Below are 24,240 nucleotides of genomic sequence, written 5' to 3'. Positions count from 1 at the left end.
GGTTTTTCCTCTCATCGTGGTGTTAAGTAGCAACTGGCCTGTAGGCCAGAGCACGCTCAAAGAGTGCTAAAACAGCGTCAAAACGCGGTGGCGAGAAGAAGGATGAGAGAGAAGGGGGCGATTTGATGGTGTCCTGAGGTTTTAAACTCGGCTTTTTGGACACATCCCATCTGGTGTCTTGACCAATTAGATAGGCTATTATCTTAGCTAGGGTTGTTCCTTCCATCATAAATCAGCATGTTATCAGTCACATGGTCTGAATTTTACACACTCTTGCAAAGTATACTTTTGGATGTGATTTCTATAACCAGAATATGATACATTTGACAAAGAATCAATTGGAAGAAACGTTTCAAGCTAGAAATGTCAAACTCATACATACCAAACACGACTAACCTTAAAGTCATTCAATAGTTATTAGAAAGACATACATAATATGTGCTTAAAACATGATAGTCTAATGTGTGGTTACATACATAATATAGTGTTATGCCTAGAAAAGTTCCTTTTAGGATGATTTTATATGCATATGAAAAGAAAGTCTCTGTGTAGATCTGTGGGGACCAAAAGACATGTTCTTTGGACAGAAGGATTTCCGTCTGGTTCTTTGTCTTGTATGTGTGGGGGAAAAGTCAATCTAAAGAAGCTTGTGATTTCTCTCGTGGAACACATGTGATGGCCATCTCTTTGACCATTAATCTTGATTATTTACCCCAAATTTGACGATCCTTCCTGCGTTGAACACTTATCAATAAGTGTTCTTTTGTCTTAATGTTGCAAACTGTTCTGGAAGAGGCTTGTTGGTTAGGCTTGCTCCAGAGGTCGGAGATGGGCATCTTTACGACGTTGTCATGTTCTCCTGGAATTTCGGCTCCTCATGTTTCGATGTCCTGATCGAATCTTAGTTTTGTCTGACTCGTTCTGATGCTACAGTATGTATGTATGTATGTGTGTGTGTATATATATATATATATATATATATATATATATATATATATATATATATATATACACACACACACATATATATATATATATATATAATATATATATATATTATATATATATATTATATATAATATATATTATATATAATTCTTGCTTTGTTAAAATATATGTAATTTTTAAGTATGCTTTGTTTTTTGGTTTATTGTTTACATTTTTATATTTTTATTTAATTTTAACTTCTTATAAAACAAAGTAACTGGCAATGATTGTTTAATTTGTTTAATTCTTGTTTAATTATGTATAAAAACATAATATATATTGTAGTTGGAAGTTTTAGCCATCCAAACTTTGAAGTTATACATGCAAACATAAATCTCATTTAGATTTAGATTAGATTTAGATTTTTGGGGAAGTGCTCGAGTACATGTTGGTTTCCTTATATTTCCTAAAAACGGTAATGTTGTGAAATATTATTACAATTCAAAATAACTCTCTTCGGTTTACATATATTGTAAAATATAATTGATTGCTGTGAACAAAGCTGAATTTTCAGCATCATTACTTCAGTCTTCAGTGTCACATGATCCTTCAGAAATCATTCTAATATGCTGATCACATTTAATATGCTTCATAAGAAGTGCTTGAGTGAACCGATTCACTGAAATGATTCAGACTCCCAAAGCTTCATTTAAGTAAATACATGACGACAAATAACACAAAAGTAAAAAAAAAGCCAGATACTGCCAAAGATACTGAGCTCCTGTTTCACTACTGACGTGTGCAAGTTAGTAGAATCACATGCCATCATCACATCATAAATCTCTCGCCGCAGTTGTTTTCTGGAATAGCATCAGACCCACTAATTGCTTCATAAGTGTGACATATTAAAGGGTCCTTAAGCAAACGGCATGATGGGATTAAATGCTCTGTGCATGCTCATCTCTCCCCTGTGGCTCCTTCATGCAGCAGAAAACAGGCCGGAAATGTTCGTGCCGCTTCCGCCCGGCAAGACCCATCTTAATGGCCTCTCCGCGTGTGAATTATTCATGAGCTCTTTAAGCAGAGGCCGCTGTGTCGCTGGAGACTCATGAGGCCTGTTGGCGTGAGTGATGTGAAGTTTCTAATGATCAAGTAGGGAGTCACTGCCATAGGAGAGTGTTTCAGTCTCTCAGCGCTGGAGTGTGTCATTTCTGCAGCGATAGTGTCACCAGACCAATTTGCAAATATAATGGCTTTTTCAAAACTGGTTTTCATCGGACAGGTTTCTCGAAAGCTCCGACTGTCTGCTGTTGGTTGGGAAAACAAATGTTTTGGTTTTATTTTATTGCAAAGTGTCTGATACTAGAATACTAGAGCCAAGTGGTTGGAAGTTTTAGCTGTCCAGACTTTTAAACTACTGTATGCATGCAAACAATTTAAATCTGTTTAAAAGATTTTTTTGGGGAGGAGATTCTCAAGAACATATTAGTTTCTGGGAAGCTGGGAGTAGCTAAATAAAAACAGACATGCTACTAAACCAATTGCATTTGAGCTATTTTCAGAAATGCAGCCTTTCCAGGAACAAGCTAATATTTCCAGTAAACAGCAATGCTGAATGTCTAAATACTTGCTGTTTTTGTTCAAATATATATATTTTCGTAATATAGATGTCCAAAAGAAATTCCATTATATTGTAATATATTATTTTAATATTTCAAGTACGTCAATTTTTGTGCATTATATTGTGCAATAAATGTGTTTTTTTTTTTGTTTTTTTTGTTATACACAATAAGAAATAAGAAACTACCTAACACATCCATTTTATTCAGACCAAAATCACTTCATGCACATTACTTTGCAGAAATGTCTTCCAGTCTCATTAGTGGGATGTTTGGTGACCGTTGCTGGCATTTGGAGCAATATCACATTAAATGAATTTTTATTTTTGCATGAACTATTCCTTTGAGTGCTATAGGGATTGTGCACTGCAATCGCATCCAGGTTTCATCAATGGACAAACAGTCACATCCCATCCAACCGTGGACCGGGATCATTGGTAATAAATCAGATCCGTCAGGTTAGGCTGGCAAATCACAAACGTGTTACCAAGCTGCTGGATCAGCTTCACCCCGTCACTAACTCGATCAGAGACAACCTGGTCCTCAAGAGCCCAACAGCAGCTCAGCAAAATCCTGGACGTGATTAACGCTCACCGGAAACAGCACCTCAATATATGAAGCCCTAAATCTCCCGAATGTGAGCGACGGAGCCCAACGGCCCCTATTGTGAGTGTCTCTTGGCCAGAGAATGGCTTGTAACTGCCTATTAAAAGGGGCAGTTTGTTTCCAGAGATGTGATATATGGCCAATATTTCTCAGCGGTGGAGAGACGCCACATCAAAAAGTGCTTGTTTGGACAGTTCGCTGAATTCTAATTGCACAGCTGGTTCTGTTCCCTGATTAAAATGCAGGAACGGGAGACAGGGAAATATTTGCTTACTTTACTTGTCGGTTTACAATTGAGAAAGAGCACAAACAACAGATACTTGCTTTATACACACACATGTACATGTATGTCTGACACAGACACAGAAGCAAATCCGAAACTGTTATACTCTGAATTTAGATGAGTTCAAACAGAATCAAGCTACTCTTTCAGAAATCAACTAGATGCCAGCTACTAACATAAGTAGTGAACTAAATTGAGGATAAGTGGACAATGCGTTTTAAATAAAATAATTTTCAGATGAGAAGATGCTATTATTAAATCAACTCAATCCTACAATCTGATAATTATATCATATACAATATATTTCTCCCATAGCTTCAATGTAAAAAATGAATGGAATGTGATTTCAGTGAACTGTCAAAAACACAGCAGTAATTACCAACATATTTTGCAATAAAAGATGTAAAATTCCCTGCAGGAGTTCACACTGAGTGATCAAATTAACTTTATTTTATTTTTATTTTTTTATAAATCAATCAATTTTTACATCAAGTTAAGGCAACATTTCTCATTTTAATTTAGTTTAACTTGATGTACTAAAATAACGAAAAGTAAAACTAGTAAAAATTAATAAACTATATAGGTATATATAAAAATTACTAAAATAAAATTAAAAACCGATTCAAAATATTACACACACACACACACACACATATATATATATATAATAGTTTTTATTAATATTTTGAATCGTTTTTTAGCTTTATTTTTATTTTCTGTTCTGTATATGATTTTGTATTTTATATTATGTACTTTTTACTTATTATTTTTATTATTTATCGATCGATCAATAGATAGAGTTGGGCTTTAAAAAAAGTTTTACAGTATTCTGATATTCATGTGAATGTCTATTCCATCAGGACTCGACAAATCTGATTTTTGATTGAGGAATGATTGAGGCTCGTAGTTTGAGCATCTGAATGTCCCTGCTGTCTTAAATCAAATTTGTGTTGAACACTTTCTTCCCGTCGTTTCATTACTCGCTGTCCCGTGGTGGCCCTGAGCTCTTTACGCGGCATTAGTTCGTTCCGGGCCTGAAGCATTATGGACTATCAGTGGCGTTTCTGATGCCGGACCTTGTTTCTCTGCAGATCAGCCTCCTTCATAACGGGCAGCTGCTGCTGTGGGGCTCAGGTAATCCTGACGGTAAATCTCTTCCCAGACCAAATCACGCCTGCGGTCTGCACCTGAATTACTCACGCTCTCCAGACCAGAGGTCGGCTGTGATTTGGACCAGACACGAGCCAGTCGGTCCCGGTGGAGTCTGGCCTGCAAACTCGTTATTGTTCTGATGAGAATCTGTCGGTGTGTTTTGTATGGATGGCACCGTTTGCCTCACAATACGCTTTTCAGGCTTAGTTTAACATTGCGTGCCCTCATAAGGGATGGTTTGCAAATAAGCTAATAGCCCATTGTGTTGTTTAAAGGACACTTCAGTGTTTTGTGCCCTCGAATGCAGCTAATTGTGAGGAAAACAGTGGTTTTGCAATTCCCGCTGGAGACTGTTCAGCAGTTTGCACGTATTTGCTCCTAACGTTTATTTACTGAACGTCAAGAACGCTCTCAAAAGCGTTTGATTTTTTAGTTGATAGCTTGTTGAAGGTAAACGGCAGAATGGCGAGCAAAAGCAATTTCGTAGCAAATTCATTTCTGCTGAGCAGCAGAGTATTTATGCATTGCCTTTGTCCTTTTTTTTGCTCCATTGCAGCTGTAGATCACATAGATACAGACTGTTAGTGAGGAATAGTTTGGGAAAAATGTGAATTCTGTCATTATTTACATCCTCAAACTTGTATGTTTATCTGTAGAAAATTAAAGAATATTTTAAAGAATATTTACACAGCTCTTTTGGATGTAAGCTCCGACAGGAAAGGAAAGGACGTGACGTGTGGCTAAGTATGGTGTCTCGTGCCTGGAATTTGTGCTCTGCATTTAACCCATCCAAGTGCACACACACAGCAGTGAGTAGTGAACACACACACACCGTGAACAGACACCCGGAGCAGTGGGTGGCCCTTGCTCAAGGGTCTCACCTCAGTCATGGTATTGAAGGTAGGGAGAGCACTGGTTATTCACTCTCCCCTCTGAGACTCTAACCTGCGACCTTCAGGTTACAAGTCCAACTCTCTAACCATTAGGCCACAATGCCCCCCCCCCCTTTTTTTGAAAAGAATATATGACTAAATGACAAAAACGACTAAATAAATAATAAAACAAAATAAAAATAATTAATTATTGAATCTATCAATCAATTAAAAAAATACGATTTAAAAATAAAAATAGTCCATATGGCTCGTGTGCTATATTCCAAGACTTTTTTGGTCATATATACATATTTTTTAATGTATAATTTTGTATATTTTAATAAAAATGTGTTAAGGAAAAGTGACTGAAGATATTTTGTCTTGTTTTCTGATGAATGTATTAATAGTAAAAAAAAAATTAAATCTGCCAATGCAGTAAACTTGGAGAAAAATACTGTAAACTTAATTAAAATTGAAAACGGTTTTTAAATTATTTTTGGTAGATATTTTTTCTTGTTTTAAGCGTGAATGCATTTAATTTTGATGCCTTTTCATTTGCATTTTCACTTAATTTCGATGTCAAATGTCATTTTGCTTCTCCACTAAATGTCTTGATTTAAGAATGTTTAGATATTTGTACTGGAGTTTTGCATTGTATAGTTTATATTAATATTTAGAGTTAGTTTTTATTTTTATGTTTTCAATTTTCATCTTAATTTAATTTTTTAATTTTTTTTACGTGAGTAATTTTTAGTACTTTTTTTTTTTTTTTTTTCTTATTTGACTATTTCAGTTTGTTTTATAAAAAAGTTTTTAATTTTATTTCAGTTTACCTTTTTTCGGTAACACTTTACAATAAGGTGTCATTTGTTAACATTAGTTAATGTATTAACTAACATGAACAAACAATGATCAATACATTTATTACACTATTCATCTTTGTTAACGTTAGTTAATAAAAAATAGTCATTCATTTTAGTTCATAGTGCATTAACTAATGTTAACAAACACAACTTTTAATAATTTTAATAATGCATTAGTAAATGCTGAAATTAACATTAACTAAGATTAATGAATGCTGTGGAAGTACTGTTAATTCTTAATTCATGTTAACTAATGTTGTTAACTAATGAACCTTATTGTAAAGTGTTGCCCGTTTTTCTTAGTTTAGTTTTAAATATTTAATTTGAGTTAAAATTGACTTTATTTAAAGTAACTTTTTTTAAAAACTATAATAACCCTGGTCCCTCCTTCTAAATAAAAGAACCAATCACCAATTCGCAAAGTCATCGCATCACTGCAGTTGTCATTAGAATCTCTGGTTGCCATAGAAACAGTCAGCATCCTGAGATGCTCACTTGAGACCAACCTGAAGTAAAAGCTATTTTTAATGCAATTTGAGCATACGAAACAACATTTATGTGACAGTCCATGCAGTTTTTTGAGATTTCAATATATTTCCCCATTCACAGGGTACAGAAGTTAGTCTTGTGTGACCAGAGCTCGCAGAGTGAACAGACTTCATTTGAAAGAGGCTTTGATGAGGATGAGTAAATATTGATGAGTTTTCATTTCTGCTGAAGTTTTATTCCTAAGTGTGTTGTATTCAGCCTGAAATCCTTTGTAATTGGGCTGAACTGGATTCTGCAGGCGGTTGCGAGTCGCTGAGTTTAGTAGTTGCTCATTTAGCCTCTAACCACTGTGTTTCTGTCTACTTTTCCTGTCCTCTTGTGCTCCTTAATCTGGGTCTTTGGCTTTTTCACCGCAGCTGCTCGCAATCACGAGCGACGAGACCCTTCATCAGCCACTTCCTCCTCATCCATCAGCCTCCTGCTTTTATGTGTTAGTTTGATAACTGCCTCAGATTGCTTCTCTATCCAGAGTCTGAGGTCCGTTTCGCACCCAAACCAGTTCTTTGGTTATTTTAGCAACGCCGAGTGTTTTTAGGGCCGGAAGTTTAGTGGCTTTCACAGTTGCTGCTAGTCTGGCAAGTCTAGTTGATGTCAATACTGAAAGCTTCAGGAAACCACCTGTGTGCTGACATGTTTGAATATGTGAACTAAATCTCTTCTGAATGTCTCTGTAAAGCTGAGTCACAGTAACCTGATGATGGCTAATTAGCTATAAAGGCTGTCGGATGGTGAGCACTTCTCAAGGTTTTCACAGTAACTTTTCACTAAGTTGTTCTGGTGATTCAGAGAGTTTAAATGCCCCATCAAATTGTTAGACGAGTGTGTTTTCTTCACTGTCTTAATGCATTTCATGTTAAAACAGGAAAACATATCAAAGTGCTTGTCCATTTTTCAAAAGGGAAGTTACTGTTAACCAACTGTTTTTTTCCTGTAGCATTTTTACCGGTGTTATTTTAGTGTCATTGTTATACCATTTTGAATTAGATGTCATTTTTAACTTTGTTTTCTATTTAATTTTAGTTAAAGTTTTAGTAATTTAGTTGTATTTTTTATTATTTAAATAGTTTTCTTTTTTTTTATTAATTAATATTTGTGTTTTAGTTATTTTAGTACATGAAGTTAAACTAAATAATTGTTTTCTTGGCAACTAACTGAAATAAAATTATATTTTTATATTTTTTGTTTTAGTAATTTTATTTATTTTTGTCATTTTTATTAGTTTTTTTTTTTGGGGGGGGGGGTTAGTTTATATGTATTTATGTATTATTTTTTACTTATCCATTTTCTATTTAATTTCAGTTAAAGGTTTAGTGATTAAGTTGTCCATTTTTTTTAATATAAGTAGTTTTATTATTTTTTGTTTCAGTTTAGTTATTTTAGTACATAAAATTTAACTAAATAAGAATGAGATATTTTGCCTTGTCAAGCTAAAATAAAATTATTTCAGTTTAGGTTTTTATGTTTTTATAAAAAAAGTTTGTTTCTGTAATTTTTAAACTAAAATTTTAAAACTAAAAGTTTTTGTTCTCTTTTTTTTTTTTTTAGGGTTAGTTAAATAAACTTTATTAAAATATATAACAGGTTTATATGAGTATGAAGCTTGAGGATGCCTTCAGCACTCGCTGTTAAACTAGAGAGAAGTCTTTTGCTATATGGGTGCAGGTTATAACTCAGCCAAAATGAGGCGCCCAGCGATGCAAACGCTGTTCTCCAGCAGTCTTCGTGTTTTAATGCTCCTCTACACACTGAGAAAGAATCATGAACTATAGACTGAAGTCAAACGGTCAGCAGATCTGAACAGCTTTAAACCTGCAGGATTTAGAAGCATTCACTCCTCACTGACCTTCAGCCTGATCCAGCAGAGCACCGCTTTACTAAAAACACTTCGTTTGTCATGAAAATACATGCACTGATGATACAGGCAGCATCTCATTTCTACTAAACTAACTAAAACTTAATGAAAACTATATAGATATACTTACAAAATGACTTAAACTTTAAAAGGAAAACAGAAAATGCATGCATTGATGATACAGGAAACACTGTAAGGAAGACTGTAAGAAAGGGGTTAAATGTGCACAAAATATTGTTTCCAAAAAGGTTTCCTTGTGTGTTTTAAACTTGTTTCATAATGTGAACGTGGTTTCTTATTTTATTTCAGCTATAGCCAAGGTTATGTAAAATCTAACTAAAAAAAAAACAAACAAAAAAAAAAACACAAAAATTATAAAAATAAAAACAAATTAAAATGTTAATTAAACTATCAGTAGGCAGTGACTACTAGTAACGCATTACAGTAATAATATTATTTTCCCCGGTACACTGTAAAAAAAAAAAGTTGAGCCAACTTAAAATTAAGGCAACCAGCTTCAGCAGATTTTTACAACTTGTCGTTTTAAGTTTATACAACAAAAATTTGAGAATCTCCCACAAAAATCTGCTGAAGCTGGTAAAAAATTTGTTCGCTCAACTTTTTTTTTTTTTTTTTTTTTTTTAAACAGTGTAGTGTAAGTAGTGTAACTAATTACTAATACAATTTCAGTAATATTACAGTTACCATCCCCCCCAAAAAATGGCTAGTTACTATTTACATTTGTCACAAACACTATCAATTTTCATAATCGTTGTGCATGTACGCACATGATATCAGCAATGCAGCAAGCTAGTTTTGTTGGAAGATGGAGAAGCCCACATCATATAGCAGCTGGAAATCCCGCCATTATTTTCATTTTTAAGGGGAAAGGATGACAGAAACATCACAATGTCACAGGTAAATTATAATGGTACTACGAATCCTAACATGTTTGGTTGGTTCTACCTGCTTGAGCCCTGTTGCAGATTTTACTGTGTTGCTGCTTTAATAAATAACAGAAGTTGTTTAAAATGTTGCTTGTTATCAGTTTGAGCTAGTTGCACTTTTCATTTATCTGTAACTTATGCAGTTACCAAGTTTTTGGGGTGTAATGGAAAAGTAATCTAATTAGTAGTTTAACTAATTACTGTTGGTCGGGAGTAATAAATAATGTAATGATATTACTTTTGAAAGGAGTTACTTTTGAACCAGTAATGAATAATATATGTGACCCTGGACCACAAAACCAGTCTCAAGTCTCTGGGGTATATTTGTAGCAATAGCCAAAAATTATAGATTTTTCTTTTATGCCAAAAATCATTAGGATATTAAGTAAAGATCATATTCCATGAATATATTTTGTAAATTTCCTACTGTAAATATATCAAAATGTCGTTTTTGAATAGTAATATGCATTGCTAAGAATTCATTTGGACAACTTTAAAGGTGATTTTCTCAATATGTTGCTTTTTTTTGCACCCTCAGATTCCAGATTTTCAAATAGTTGTATCTCGGGAAATATTGTCAGATCCTAACAAACCATACGTCAATGGAAAGATTATTTATTCTTATTTAAATCTTACATTTTGAGGAACTGGCCCAACACTGAAAACTATAATAGTTTTATAGTATAATAACCTTGCTTATGCTAATATAACACTGGTCTTTTAACGAACACTGGTCTTTAATTTGAACTAGATTTACATAACCTGAAAATATAAAAATAAAAGCTATTGCAAAATATTAATAAAAATTATAATAGTATCTCAATTATACTAAAACAAAAGTGTTTACAGTTTCAGTCAGTGTTTTTTTTTTTCACTATAAAAGTCTCTTTTGTCTCTCTTCTGTGTGTTGTGTAAATAATTATCTCAATTCAACAAGTTGCCACACCTGTGCAGCGCACATCAACTCTAGCTGAGGCATTAACTGCACAAAATAATTAATACAGCTCGACTCGGACACTGAGATATTCTTACGGAAACTTAAACCTGGATTTATATCTTGCAAATAACACCAGAATCCAACGCATAAAGCAATAAAAAAGTCAAAAATGAAATTTAACCTACCACACTCTAGTGGTTTTTCATCTTCACGAGTCTTTCACAGAGCCGGTGCCGAGGAGGTTTGTGATTGTTTTTCGCGGTCACTTAGTACTTTAGCAATTAGATTTACAGAAGGTGAATATTTTTCAGAATGCACTGAACAGCTACAATAACACACTGTACGCAGCGGTAAGAAACCTGAGAAACATTAATAATACTGTGAAAACAATGATTTACTAGCTTTGACTAGTACGCTCTCTGAGCATCCAATCAAAGGAGAGAAAATGCTGACGTTATTGTAAGCCTGCTATGGGTCTGGTTCTGCCAACTCGAAATCTGATTGGTTAAAGCAACGGTTTCATTGCCATTGATTTTGGTCTACAGATGCCTGCACTGTTGATTCTGAAGGCCTTAGGCAGATTTCTTTGACCCTGGCAACACGATTGCTGAAATATGATTGGATAAAAGCTCCAAATATAAACATACACTAGTGGAAGCAGCACAACCAAGTGAAAAGCTGTGAAATGGACTATTAGGAACAATTTAATACACAAGCTGTCATGATCTACGTGGGTCAATGTCACAAAAGCATGTCCAGGTCACATCTCACAACAAAATCATTTGAAAGTAAACTTTGCATAAAGAAAAGGATGTTTGTTTTTAAGGCCATTAATTTTTTCGTGCTTTGTGTCTTTCATTTTAATGACCAGCCTTGAGGAATTTCTGAGGGATGTTTTACATTAATTTTCTCCACAGGCATTTTTAAAGTATTCTTTAATAAAGACGTTTAAGCCTTGAACCAAACCAGCCAGCTCTGAAGCATTACAAGTTTTTTACAGAAAAAAAAAAAAGTGATTTGTTTGTGATTGTTTTATATATTAATATATTCATATAATATAATACATATAAAAGACATTAAATACAAGACATTAAGTTATGTTATATAACAAATACATGCATATGAATATAGACAATTATATTTGTATATAAAATGTTTATAAAATATCCATTATATAAATACATATACATATATTAGTGCTGTCAAACGATTAATGAATGAATCGTTAATCATGATTAATCGCATCCAAAATAAGTTTTGTTTACGTAATATATTTGTGTGTGCTGTGTATATTTATTATGTGTGTGTGTATATATATATATATATATATATATATATATATATATATATATATATATATATGCACACATACAGTATACATTTTGAAAATATTTACATGTATTCACATGTATATATTTATATTATATATAAATATATTTAATATATAAACATAACATATTTTTCTTAAATATATGCATGCGTGTGTGTATTTATATATACATAATAAATGTACACAGTACACACACGCACATTATACGAACAAAAACGTTTATTTTGGATGCGATTTAACTAATATATATATATACTGTATGTGTGTGTGTGTATGTATGTATGTATAATTTGTATGTATGTATGTATAATTTTTAAATATTATTTATTTTTATTAATTACAGTAATGAGTAGGAAAAGAGTCATGAAAGTTGTCATAAAAAATGTCACAATGCAAAAAAAAAAAACACCTTTAATATAGGTTTCATCTTCTTTAGGCACAATAAAATGTCCTTGAAAGCTTTTTTTTTTTCTTTTGATAATGAGTTGAAACATGAGTCAGACGTGCTCTTGACAGGTTACATGAGATTCACCGTATTTGTTCTTCCAGAAGTTTGTTGCAATTTGTCTGCTAGACCTCCGCGAGCTCTGGGATGAAAGAGCCACACTGGATAAAAGCCCATTAATGGCTGCGTCTCGCTTTCATCTCATCTGGGAATCGCAGGCAGCACACGGGGGACTCATTATGCTTCCATTTGGTCAATAGACATATATATATTTCTCTTTCCGTGCAAAAACAGGCGGGTGTGTGGATGGTTTTGATGTGCCACGCAGGGACTTTGCGAGAGGCTTATGCAATTTTAAGATAGATGTATCACAGTGAGGAGCAATTCATCAAAGTGTCAGACATGGGAATGTGTTCTCTCATTTGCTGGAAATACACTGAATGTTTCTGTAGTGGCTTTATTGGCTCATCATTTAAGCTGTCCGAGACATTTACATCACGTGTTCTCTGAGATCTTAATAAAGGCCTGCCGTCTCTGAGTGAGTCGTGATCTTATTCGTTTTTGCATGTAAATTGTGATTGTAGCACACAGATTGCAAATCATAATTCCTTAGATTTACAAGCTCACCAAATGTTTATGAATCCTTTTATTAGTGCCATCTGGATTTCATGGCTGCACTTTATATGCAAATACAAGTTTGTATGTGTACAGTGTTTTATATTTCATGGTGTTTGGACTCTAATGTCAACATATTTGTTCCTTATCAATATCTGGCTCATTTGAACCGCTGGTCTTGTTTTGAGGTTCATCTGATTTGTGGAGTAACCAGACGTGATTGATTGGGTTAGTTTTCGCCAGTAATGTGGGATCTGGTTATTTACTCCCTCAAGCTTCACTTCTCATCTTCATCCTGTTGTTTGCAGGCGGTTGATTAAGTAGCTTTACCAGTGATGAAAGAGTATCACTCTGTGGGCGTTTATTAATATGGAAGATTAATATGGCTTTTACCCAGAGCAACTTTAAAGGTTCATATATACGGTTCAAAAATCGGGGTCAGAATGATTATTTTTTAAAGCAATTGATGTTTTTTTTGTTTTTTGTTTTTCTCAGCAAAGACACCTTAAAGTGGTCAAAAGTAACAGTAAAGACATTTGTGACCCTGGAGCACAAAAGCAGTCATAAGTAGCACAGGTATATTTTTAGCAATAGCCAACAATACATTGTTGCAAAATTATACATTTCTCTTTTATGCCAAAACTCATTAGGATATTAAGTAAAGATCATGTTCCATGAAGATATTTTGTAAATTTCCTACTGTAAATATATCAAAACTTAATTTTTGATTAGTAGTATGCATTGCTAAGAACTTTTATAATTGTAAAAATGTCACATTTTTTACTGCATTTTTGATCAAATAAGTGCAGCCTTAGTGAGCAGAAGAGACCCCTTTAATTTTATATACAGGCCTATATATATATATATATATATATGAAGAGAGAGAGTGAGGGAATGAATGAGAGAGAGTGTTCTGAGGCCGTTTACTATATTGCATAAGTGTATATTGCCAGCAAATGATCCATACTGGGAATCAAACTCAAGGCTTTGGCATTTCTATCGTCGCGCTCTGCTGGTTACGAAGTTAATTCAGTTATCTAATCGTGAAAGTTAAGCGCTAATGTCCATGCTCACTAAAGCAGACCGTTTCTCTGGTATCTGGCTTATTTGTTTTTGGGTCTTTGCCATCTCATTTATAGTTAGGATAGAGAGCTGACGGGTCATGATGTGGAGGAGATGTGATGGATCCGTTTGTGAATCTCTAGCAGCCGAGTCATTTCTAAATGTGTGTCATGAAGAGTGTCAGTTGTTTATAGACGTTCATCACACTGACCTGACCTCATTCACCAGCTCTCTTTACTGCTGCTGCTCCACTATCCATGATTTTATGAATAATAAAGAAGTAAGGAGGACGTTATGTCACTATCTATCTGTCTGTCTGTCTGTCTATCTATAAAAGTAATTATTACTTATAAATCAATTACTATTTATATTAATACTATTATATCATTTTATTTACTTAATATTTTAAGACATTTCAGGATGGATGGATAAATGCATAATGAATTATGCATGTTTGTATAAGATTAATTAAATTAAATTGATGAATATTTTAAGACATTTCATTATTCATATTGTTATATGTTTGATGAATGTATTTAAATAAAATGGTTGTCATAAATAGTTATGCATATAAATAAATGAATGAATATACACACACACATACAATATAGTATAAATATATGCACAAAATTGAAAGTGTTTGTTTTATATATTTTATTATATATCCAATTAGTATATGTGTGCAATTATGTATAACATTATGTTTGTAATTAAACTCATAAAAGATGCTCTGCCTATTGATTAATTCATTGCAATTAATTGCAATCAATAATTGCTTCATTTTTAAAGACATTTACTTTTGTTTTGAAAAGTGGTTTTATAGGACAATGTGTAATTTTTCCTTATATTATTGAACATAAGCATCATTATTGGCTATGTTGTCGACTGCGATTCAAATGTAATACACTGTTACTGTATGTCACTGTATAGACTAGTGTTGTCACTAGAACAGCGTTTGTCTTACGACAGATCTGTGTATGTAAAGCCTCTCTGCTGGTGCTCGTATGACTGTTGTGGGCTGTCAGAGTCAGTAGCGCGGAGTGTTATGTATGTATCCATTCAGTCTGGCAACATAAAAGAAAAGAAAAGACATGTGTGCTTGATTTATGCTTTGACAGCAGCACAGACTGTCCGTGTTTATGAGATCTGTTCCGCCGGTTAGTGCCGCTGCTATCAGTGTAGATAAAGTGGACATGAAGCACTAACAGGTAGAAGACCTGCTACGTATTCTCCCTTTCTTTGGCCCTGAACTGCCTCAGGAGAAACAAAACGATGCGCAACTTAAAACCGAGTGGAAAGCGAAGCGCTGGTGTTGCAGTCAGTAACAGATGATCACAAAAGCTTTATGCAACGCAAGAATCGGCCACATCCTGGCCCAGCTGCTCCTTCATGTCGAGCTCAAATAAGTATCGCGGTTGGAATTTCTTCCTGCTAATTCCCTATCATGTCGCAAGCCTTTTTATTGCGTTGTTGGAGGCGATCCCACATCAATTATTGGCTTCCTCCTCAAGGGAAGCAAGTCTTTTTCAGAGCGTGCCTCGTGGAGGTTGTTGGTGCCAGGCATCATCCAGAGCTTCTCTGGTCCTGGCTGTGCTGAAAGACTCATTCAGAGCTCAAACCCGGGAGATTCACAAATCCAGCACCGCCGAGCTCAGAGCTTTGGACGGAGCAGCAGTACAGCACGGCTTCTTTGTAATGTTCCTTAATCGACTCAAACCCATTCAGGAAATAATAGGTTTAGAACTCACTTTAGGTTTAGATCTTAGAAGCCAAAATGTAAAATTAATTGACACTTTCTTTTCCGAGTGTTATTATGAACATTTAAGCAGTGCATGAGTGAAAACGTTTGGTTTTATAATCAGAATCAAGTATTTAAGAGAGCTGTGTAGTTAATGCAGTGAATGCAGGCATGCAAATTTATAAATAAATAAATAAATAAATAAATATATATATATATTTTTTTTTTTTTTTTTTTTTTTTTGTACAATATTTGCTCCAAGATATTTGAAAACAGAAAATGTGAAGTTAAGCTATTACTTTTTTTTTTTTTAAATGGACTCTTCTGCTCACCAAGGCTGCATTTATTTGATCAAAAATACAGTAAAACAGAAAAAGTGAAATATTACTACAATTTATTATAACAGATTTCTATGTGAATATATTGTAAAATGTAATTTATTTCTGTGAATTTTCAGCATCATTACTCCAGACGTCACATGATCCTTCAGAAATCATTCTAATATGTTGTTTTCCTGCTCAAGAAACATTTCCGATTATTGTCAATATCGAAAACATTTGTGCTGCTAATTTATTTTTTTTTAAGGATTTTTCATTTTTTCAGGATTCTTTGAATAAAACGAACAAAAGAACAGCATTTATTTAAAATAGAAAACTTTTGCAACATTTTAAATGTTTTTACTGTCACTTTTGATCAATGCATCCTTACTGAATAGGTGTTTTTTTTTCAAAGAAAAGAGGGGAAAAATGCATATTTAAATTAATTTTATTTATAATGTATGTGCATAACTAACTATATATATATATATATATATATATATATATATATATATATATATATATATATATATATATATATATATATATATATATATATATATATATATATATATATATATATATATATATATATATATATATATATATATATATATTATTATTATTATTTTTTTATCAATTAGTTCAAATTAATAAAGCAGTTAATAATTCTTAATTGGTTCTAATTAACAATGTAATTATTTATCTCATCACAAACCTGTCTGTAAAAAGTCAAGTTTTGAGAAGAATACTGTTGAACCCAAGACAACTCACTTACAGAACAAAGCAACTCATTTAAATGTGCAGTGGTTAATGGTGACGAGAAAACAATGATTATGCGTTTATTAATTTATTTTCTTGATTAATGCATGTAGGTAACAGTCCATTTCTTTGACGTCGTCTGTCTGTTCATGAATTTCTGTATTTATTTGATGAATGTGATCCTGCAGGCCTGCCCGCCTTGCCGCACAGCTAATTATGACAGTGTGTTGCTTCCAGCAGAAATAAATAGAGCTTGTGAAACATGATTAAATTCTTTGTTGTGTCATTCATAACATCCTCATATTTCTTCCATGCTTTATCCAACCTTCGCTTCGCCAGAGGTATCGTCGTCTAATGCATAAAAGCCCATATTTTTCTGATTCATCTTCGCTTTTGATCAGCGAACATCTGCACTTGATGGCTTTGGATGTAATCGCATCCTAATATCATGTTTAATCTGCAACACTAAATGTATTATTAGAGGTGATTTCACAGATCTTAACCTGTTTGTTTTGTGTTTGCAGATGATGAAGTTTGCCTGGGACAACTATAAACGTTACGCTTGGGGAAAGAATGAACTTCGACCTCTGACCAGGAACGGACACATCGGGAATATGTTTGGTGAGTGAGGTTATAATTTTACATCAACTCTCTGAGTTTTATTGCTTTCTTCAGCTAGCATCAGGTCATTTTCTTGGAAACCAAAATCATTTCTGTCTCGTCTCACAGGACTGAATGTGTTTGTTCCACCGAATGTCCAAAAATGACTATGCTGTGCCACCGAATCAAAATGTCAGTTTTATTCATACCGAGATGAAATTCAGATTACAGATTCAGTGTTTGCAGTCCTTTGTGGCTCTGTGGTAAAAGCTAGTGTCCACTATGTGTGCTGGCTGTGTAGATAGTTGTTGCCTGTACAGACAATAAGGTTGAATAAAATTCAGAATGAATTGGCACATCATGTTGAATAAAAAAAAAAACGTTTTAGACGATGCAACCATGCCAATTAGTGTATGCCAATTTGCATATTTCTTTGTATATATTTTGTTTTGCATAACGATAAATCTGTTTTAATAAATTAGTTAATTAGTTGAAATGATTAAATCAGTTAATTCTAATTTGGTTCTAATAAATTAATGATGAAATTATTTGTTTTGTCAACAAAATGTCTTTATCTTTAATTGAAATGTATAAAATATGAGTTTTATAAATTTAATTTTAAGATGATTAAAGACAAGTTTTTGTGCCGATTTAATGTTATTGTATGCCTATTTGTATTTATATTTTATTTGTAAAATAACAACAGATCTGTTTGAATTAATTAGTTAATTAGTCAGTTAAAATGAAATTTATAAAATATAATTAAATATATCAAATAAATAAAAATTTTCTATGCACAGCATGTCATTTCAAGCATTGATTTTTAAGATCTAATGTTTGTGGAAATAGTCCATGTTTATGGGTAATTTATAGAGAAAAATGAAATGTGGTGTATGAATGTCGTTCCATTTTAATTCTGCTTTCTTCAAATCTGATTCCAAACCCTGTTTGCAACCTTAATTCTAATTTAAAAAAAAAAAAAGAAAACACACATTTTAATTCAAAAGACATTCTGACAGACATGAATCCTCATCTTAGAAGAAGTGAATGTTTCTGTGGTTCCACCTGATTTACCCTGTTCTCACTGTTCTGGTGGATCATGAAACTCTATAACTCTCTTCATAAGAAATCAGAATCCCATGCAGAAGCGGCTCTAGTCAGAGACCTGCAGTTTCAGAGCTGCTCCGCTACTGTAATAATGTGGCCTGTCCTGTAGAAATATCAGCACACTTGACATTTGGAATGTTGCTTTACAATAAGAAGTGAGGTACATGGATTTTAACCGTTTATAGACAGTACAAAAGGTCAGTGTGGGAATGAGGTCAGCACCGTCCACTCATCTGACATCAAATCGAGCGAATGGTTTTCTTATGTGCTCTGTAGTCTCACCAAGACCATCCTTAGACAGAAGGAGAACGTCTGACTGACATCTAAAGCGACCAATCACAGTTGTTTTAGGGGTGGGATTATCTGGGATAGGTTCTGTGGGGGCAAAAACACAGAAATTGAAACTTTTTTTGGCAACTGAATAGTTACGAGTAACAGAGTTTTCTAAGAGAAAAGTGACGTCCCACAGATTCAAGGGTCAAACTCCAGTACTCTATCACTTAATTGCTGTTTTCTATCAGAGCAACCCAATTAGCCTCTGGAAACTATCTGTCTTGCCAATCAGATGATCCGATGCTTTGAATTAGTCATTTTGCGACAGATTCCTTCAAGCTTGGGAAAAAGACGCCCTACTTTGTGAAGCAGCTAATCCGATAAGCCACCGGGTTTGTGCGTTTGTTGCCGCGTACAGGTTTCCCGCCTCTTACAAGATCCTTGATCTTTATGTGTCCCTGTGAAGCCGAGTATGAAATTGAACGCCGTGTCCTTCAGTTCAATCCCATGAGTAAATAGACACGTGGGAAGATTGCATCTGCATTTAGCCGACTTGTGGAAATCACGCTGATATACTGAAAGTCACTGGGATGTTACTGTACCTTCGTGCTTCATATGCTCATATCTCATATTCCCTTTAATCCATGTCTTTTTTCTTTGGCTCCCTTCATATTCAATACCTGTTCTGAAGCCGTACGTTAGGGACGTTTCTTTTTCATTATTTTGAAGCAAACTACAAAATAGAGTGGAAAACAGGAAATGAATAATTCAGAACGGATCCGCACACAAATATTTCTCATATAGAATGTGGCTTTCTTCTGTTATGCCTGCTGGTTTTCACAGGTGTTATTATCGTGGGAGCAAAAAAAGAAACAAAAAATATTATTAAATATGCTGACTAGTGGTATTATTAAGGTTTATGCTTCAGGTTACAGGTGGCTGATGATAAAAACAATATATATTAATCATGCACAGATGACAGTCGTTTACTAAATGAGATTCATTTAGTTACGGAGTGTAATTTTACTGAATTGTACTTAATTCGCTTAGAACACCCTGGCAACATTAAATATATCAAAATTATATTATATTTCAAATAAAATCAGCATATTAGAGTGATTTCTGAAGGATCATGTGACTCTGAAGACTGGAGTAATGATGCTGAAAATTCAACGCTGCGTCACAGAAATAAATTGCGGTTTACAATATATTAGAATAGAAAATGGCTATTTTAAATTGAAATAATATTTCAACATTTTTCTGTATTTATTATCAAATAAATGCAGCTTCGGTGAGCAGAAGAGCTTCACATATGAACTGTAGCAACCAAAACAGACCTCTTATATGTAAGGGTTGGACAGATGGTGGAAATTAGTCGTTAAAAACTAAATTATGATTGTTTTAATTATGCTTTTGGAGTAAGTGTACCTGAGGGGGAAAACTGATAAAATAGTGTCTGCACAATTCACTGAAACATCTGTAGGGCCGCCGTAAATGAAGGAATCTGTCAGGATGTCATTATAGGTCTAAACAGTGGCATTTAATTGATGCTGAGAGTTCACTTTCTTTTTTGACATGTGATCCTATAAATATTGCATGTTGAAGGCATCAAAGGCCTGTCAGGATCTGTGATGAAGCTGCTGGATGAATGTGACTGTCAGGCGGTTTTGTAGCAGGCGTCTGCTCGCCATCACTCAGCGACACAGCAACAATGGCCATCAACAGCTCCGGCATGATGCGATGAAAGCTGATTCATTGACTTGATTAATGATCAGAACGCCTCCATCCCGTGCGAGCTGTAGATCGTTTGATTGAAAGAACTGTTTAATGATTGTTTCTCTTGTTTTGTACTTTCGCTTCTGGCTCTGTTCGGACAGGACTAGTTTTCCCTGAGGGAGGGCGTGTTGTGTTTCACACACATACTTTGTGATTTTAATTCTGCCCAAATTGAATAAGTCTGTCATTTAGAAAAGAACTGTTAATTGCGTGTGTATGGGTTCACGTTGTCTTGATTACTCTGTTATTTGGTTGGTTTTTGCTGCGTGACGCTGCTTCTAGCGGGTGTGTGCTCAGTGGGCGTTCAGAGAGGCGACACTGGAATATTGAAGCACAGTGGGGAGATATCGACTGTCTGTCTCTGCCGTGTGGATCTCAGGGCCTCTGTGTGTGTGTGTGTCGAGGCCAGTAGTTGGGAAAGCAACTCTAGCTTGCCAAGCAACTCATAATTCAAAGTAGTTCAAGTACCATTCACTCTTAAAAATAAATATTCCAAAAGGGAGTTTTCACAGTGATGCCATTGAAGAACCATTTTTGGTTCCTTAAAGATCCAAAGAGTTAAATGTAGTGCAGGTAGTTTTGATTTGAAGCTTATTCTGGCCCTATTTGGGTGTTAAATAAGCATAATTAAACACTTTTCCAAAAAGTGGGCCAGAGAGAACTAGAATACTTTAGAGAGAATATTAAAACTAGCTGGACACGAAGTTATAGCACGGCCATTTTTTGTTAGTTTATGTGTAATATAAATAGTTTATTTGTGTCATATATATATATATATATATATATATATATATATATATATATATATATATATATATATATATATGGTCAGGGTCACATATGTGGTTGCAATTAAATTTATATAGTAACTTAAAAACAAAACATAATAATTATATATATATATATATATAATTATTATTATGTTTTGTTTTTAAGTTACTATATAAATTTAATTGCAACCACATATGTGACCCTGGACCACAAAACCAGTCTTAAGTGTCAATTTTTTGAAATTGAGTTTTATACATCATCTGAAAGCTGAATAAATAAGCTTTCCATTTATGTATGGTTTGTTAGGATCGGACAATATTTGGCCGAGATACAACTATTTGAAAATCTGGAATCTGAGGGTGCAAAAAAAATCAAAATATTGAGAAAATCTCCTTTAAAGTTGTCCAAATGAAGTTCTTAGCAATGCATATTACTAATCAAAAATGAAGTTTTGATATATTTACAGTAAGAAATTTACAAAATATCTTCATGGAACATGATCTTTACTTAATATCCTAATGATTTTTGGCATAAAAGAAAAATTGATAATTTTGACCCATACAATGTATTTTTGGCTATTGCTACAAATATACCCCAGCGACTTAAGACTGGTTTTGTGGTCCAGGGTCACGTATTACAGACTAAAAAACATTCAAAATATCTTATAAACCACATAGGAACACCTTGGCAACTACATAGCAATGTCCTGATAATCACTTTTGCAAATGCATAGCAACACCACACCCTGGCAACCAGAAAAACACTAGCAACCATATATGACAGACTAAAACAGACTAAAATGCATAGCAACACCCTGGCAACCAGTAAAATACTAGGAACCATATATGACACAAAAAAAAACAGACTAAAACGCATAGCAACACCCTGGCAATCAATAAAACACTAGCAACCACATATGACAGACTAAAATGCATAGGAACACCCTGGCAACCAGTGAAACACTAGCAACCATAAATGACAGACTAAAGACAGACTAAAACACATATCAACACCCTGGCAACCTGTAAAAGACTAGCATCCACATATGAATAGCAAATGCATAGCAACCATTAAAACACTAGCAATATGACAGACTCTATAGCACATGCATGTCATCATGTTTCTCCTATATTTTCCCGTATTGCATTTCAACCTTTTTTCCCATACTGTTGTTTTTCTTCTTCACTTCCTGTACATTGTTGGCTTTTTCATTTCCGTTTCCATTCCCGCCTCTCCTTTATTTGCGCTATCAGTCGGTTTCCATCTATTACACATTACTCTCTCTCACTCTCATTTAGCGGCTCTCGTGGTGAGCGGGTCTGTTCCTGCACTGCTGCGGCTCGAGGCTGCAGGCCATTACTGTTCATTACAGGCAGAGCCAGAGGTCAGCGGGGTCAGGGGATACACTAACACAGCTGTAATAGAGAGATGAGGAACCAGAGAGCAGCGCTCCAGGATGTCACACGCAGTACTTGCAGAGAGACGTTTGAAGATAAATCGCTCAGGTCTTTGTGATTCATCATAAAACTGATTTTAGCACAGGTTTTACATCATTAAAACTAGATCTGCATTTCCTGAAGGAGTGCAGTGCTTGCAACAAAATAATCACATTGTAGGCTTCGATTCTGATGCTTTACTGGTAGCTGTAGATGTTAAATAGATGCAATAAAAGATAGACCAATCACTTTTCAGTATGCAAATAGACATAAATGGGGCATCAAACCAGAATCAAGGATTTAAAGTTAAATAGAGCCTTTGCAACAAAATACATAAAACAGAACAAATTCAAATTTAAACCCACCATTTGTGGTCATAAATTATTGATGAATTCAAGCTCTGTTAATTTTTGAATAAAACATTCAAAAGATGAAGTAAAATAACTAGATTTTTATATGTTCTGAAGAAACCGTAATAAAGATAAAATATAACATCATTAGATAAAAACTGAAACTACTTTTTTATTACTTTGAAATTAATACCGAATTTTGCATAAATAACATCTAATTTTAGTTTTTGTTGCAGCAAACCTTTAAACCTGCAATTACAGTAACATGAAGAGTTATAACCTTGGTGGTTGTTAGCTGGTTCTTAGCATGTTGCTACAGTATGTCGTTGCTAGGGTTTTGCGATTAGTCACTAGGGTGTTGCTATGTGGTTGATAGAGTGTTATGCGATGTTGCCAGGACATTGCTATATGTGCTATATGTTGCTATATGCTGTATATGCTATAGGGTGTTGTTTATGTGGTTGTCACGTTGTTGCTATGTGGTCGCTAGGGGTTGTGGGTGGTTGACAGGGCATTGCTATGTGATAACAAGGTTGTTGTTTATGTGGTTGCTAGGGTGATGTTTATATAGTTTCCACAGTGTTACTATGTGGTTGCTAGGTTGTTGTTCTGAGTGGTTTCCAGGTTGTTATTCTGAGTGGTTTCCAGAGCATTGCTATGTGGTTGCTAGGGTGTTGCGGATTGTTTCCAGGGCGTTGCTATGTGATTACGAGGGTGTTGTTTATGTGGTTTCTAGGGTGTTGCTATGTGGTTGCTAGGGTGATGTTTATATAGTTTCCACAGGGTTGCTAGGGTGTTGTTTTGAGTGGTTTCCAGAGCATTGCTATGTGGTTGCTAGGGTGTTGCGGATTGTTTCTAAGGCGTTGCTATCTAATTACCAGAGTGTTGTTTATGTAGTTGCAAGGGCGTTGCTATGTGGTTGTTAGGGTGTTGCGGATTGTTTCCAGGGCGTTGCTATGTGATTACGAGGGTGTTGTTTATGTAGTTTCTAGGGTGTTGCTATGTGGTTGCTAGGGTGATGTTTATATAGTTTCCACAGGGTTGCTAGGGT

General features: G+C 34.3%; 1 protein-coding gene across 2 annotated transcripts in view; it reads left to right on the top strand.

Moving 5' to 3' along the window:
* Window positions 1–24,240, top strand: part of LOC131521600 (mannosyl-oligosaccharide 1,2-alpha-mannosidase IA) — a 223,757-nt gene that overhangs the window by 92,124 nt on the left and 107,393 nt on the right. For both annotated transcript variants that reach the window (XM_058746505.1, XM_058746506.1), the window contains exon 2: window positions 17,401–17,497. In XM_058746505.1, the coding sequence (XP_058602488.1) occupies window positions 17,401–17,497 (97 nt within the window). The remainder of the gene's footprint in view (window positions 1–17,400; window positions 17,498–24,240) is intronic.

This window comes from Onychostoma macrolepis, chromosome 16 (assembly GCF_012432095.1).
Source record: "Onychostoma macrolepis isolate SWU-2019 chromosome 16, ASM1243209v1, whole genome shotgun sequence".
Lineage (NCBI taxonomy): Eukaryota > Metazoa > Chordata > Actinopteri > Cypriniformes > Cyprinidae > Onychostoma > Onychostoma macrolepis.
Note: the sequence above shows the minus strand (reverse complement) of the source record. Positions and strands in the feature narration are given on the sequence as shown.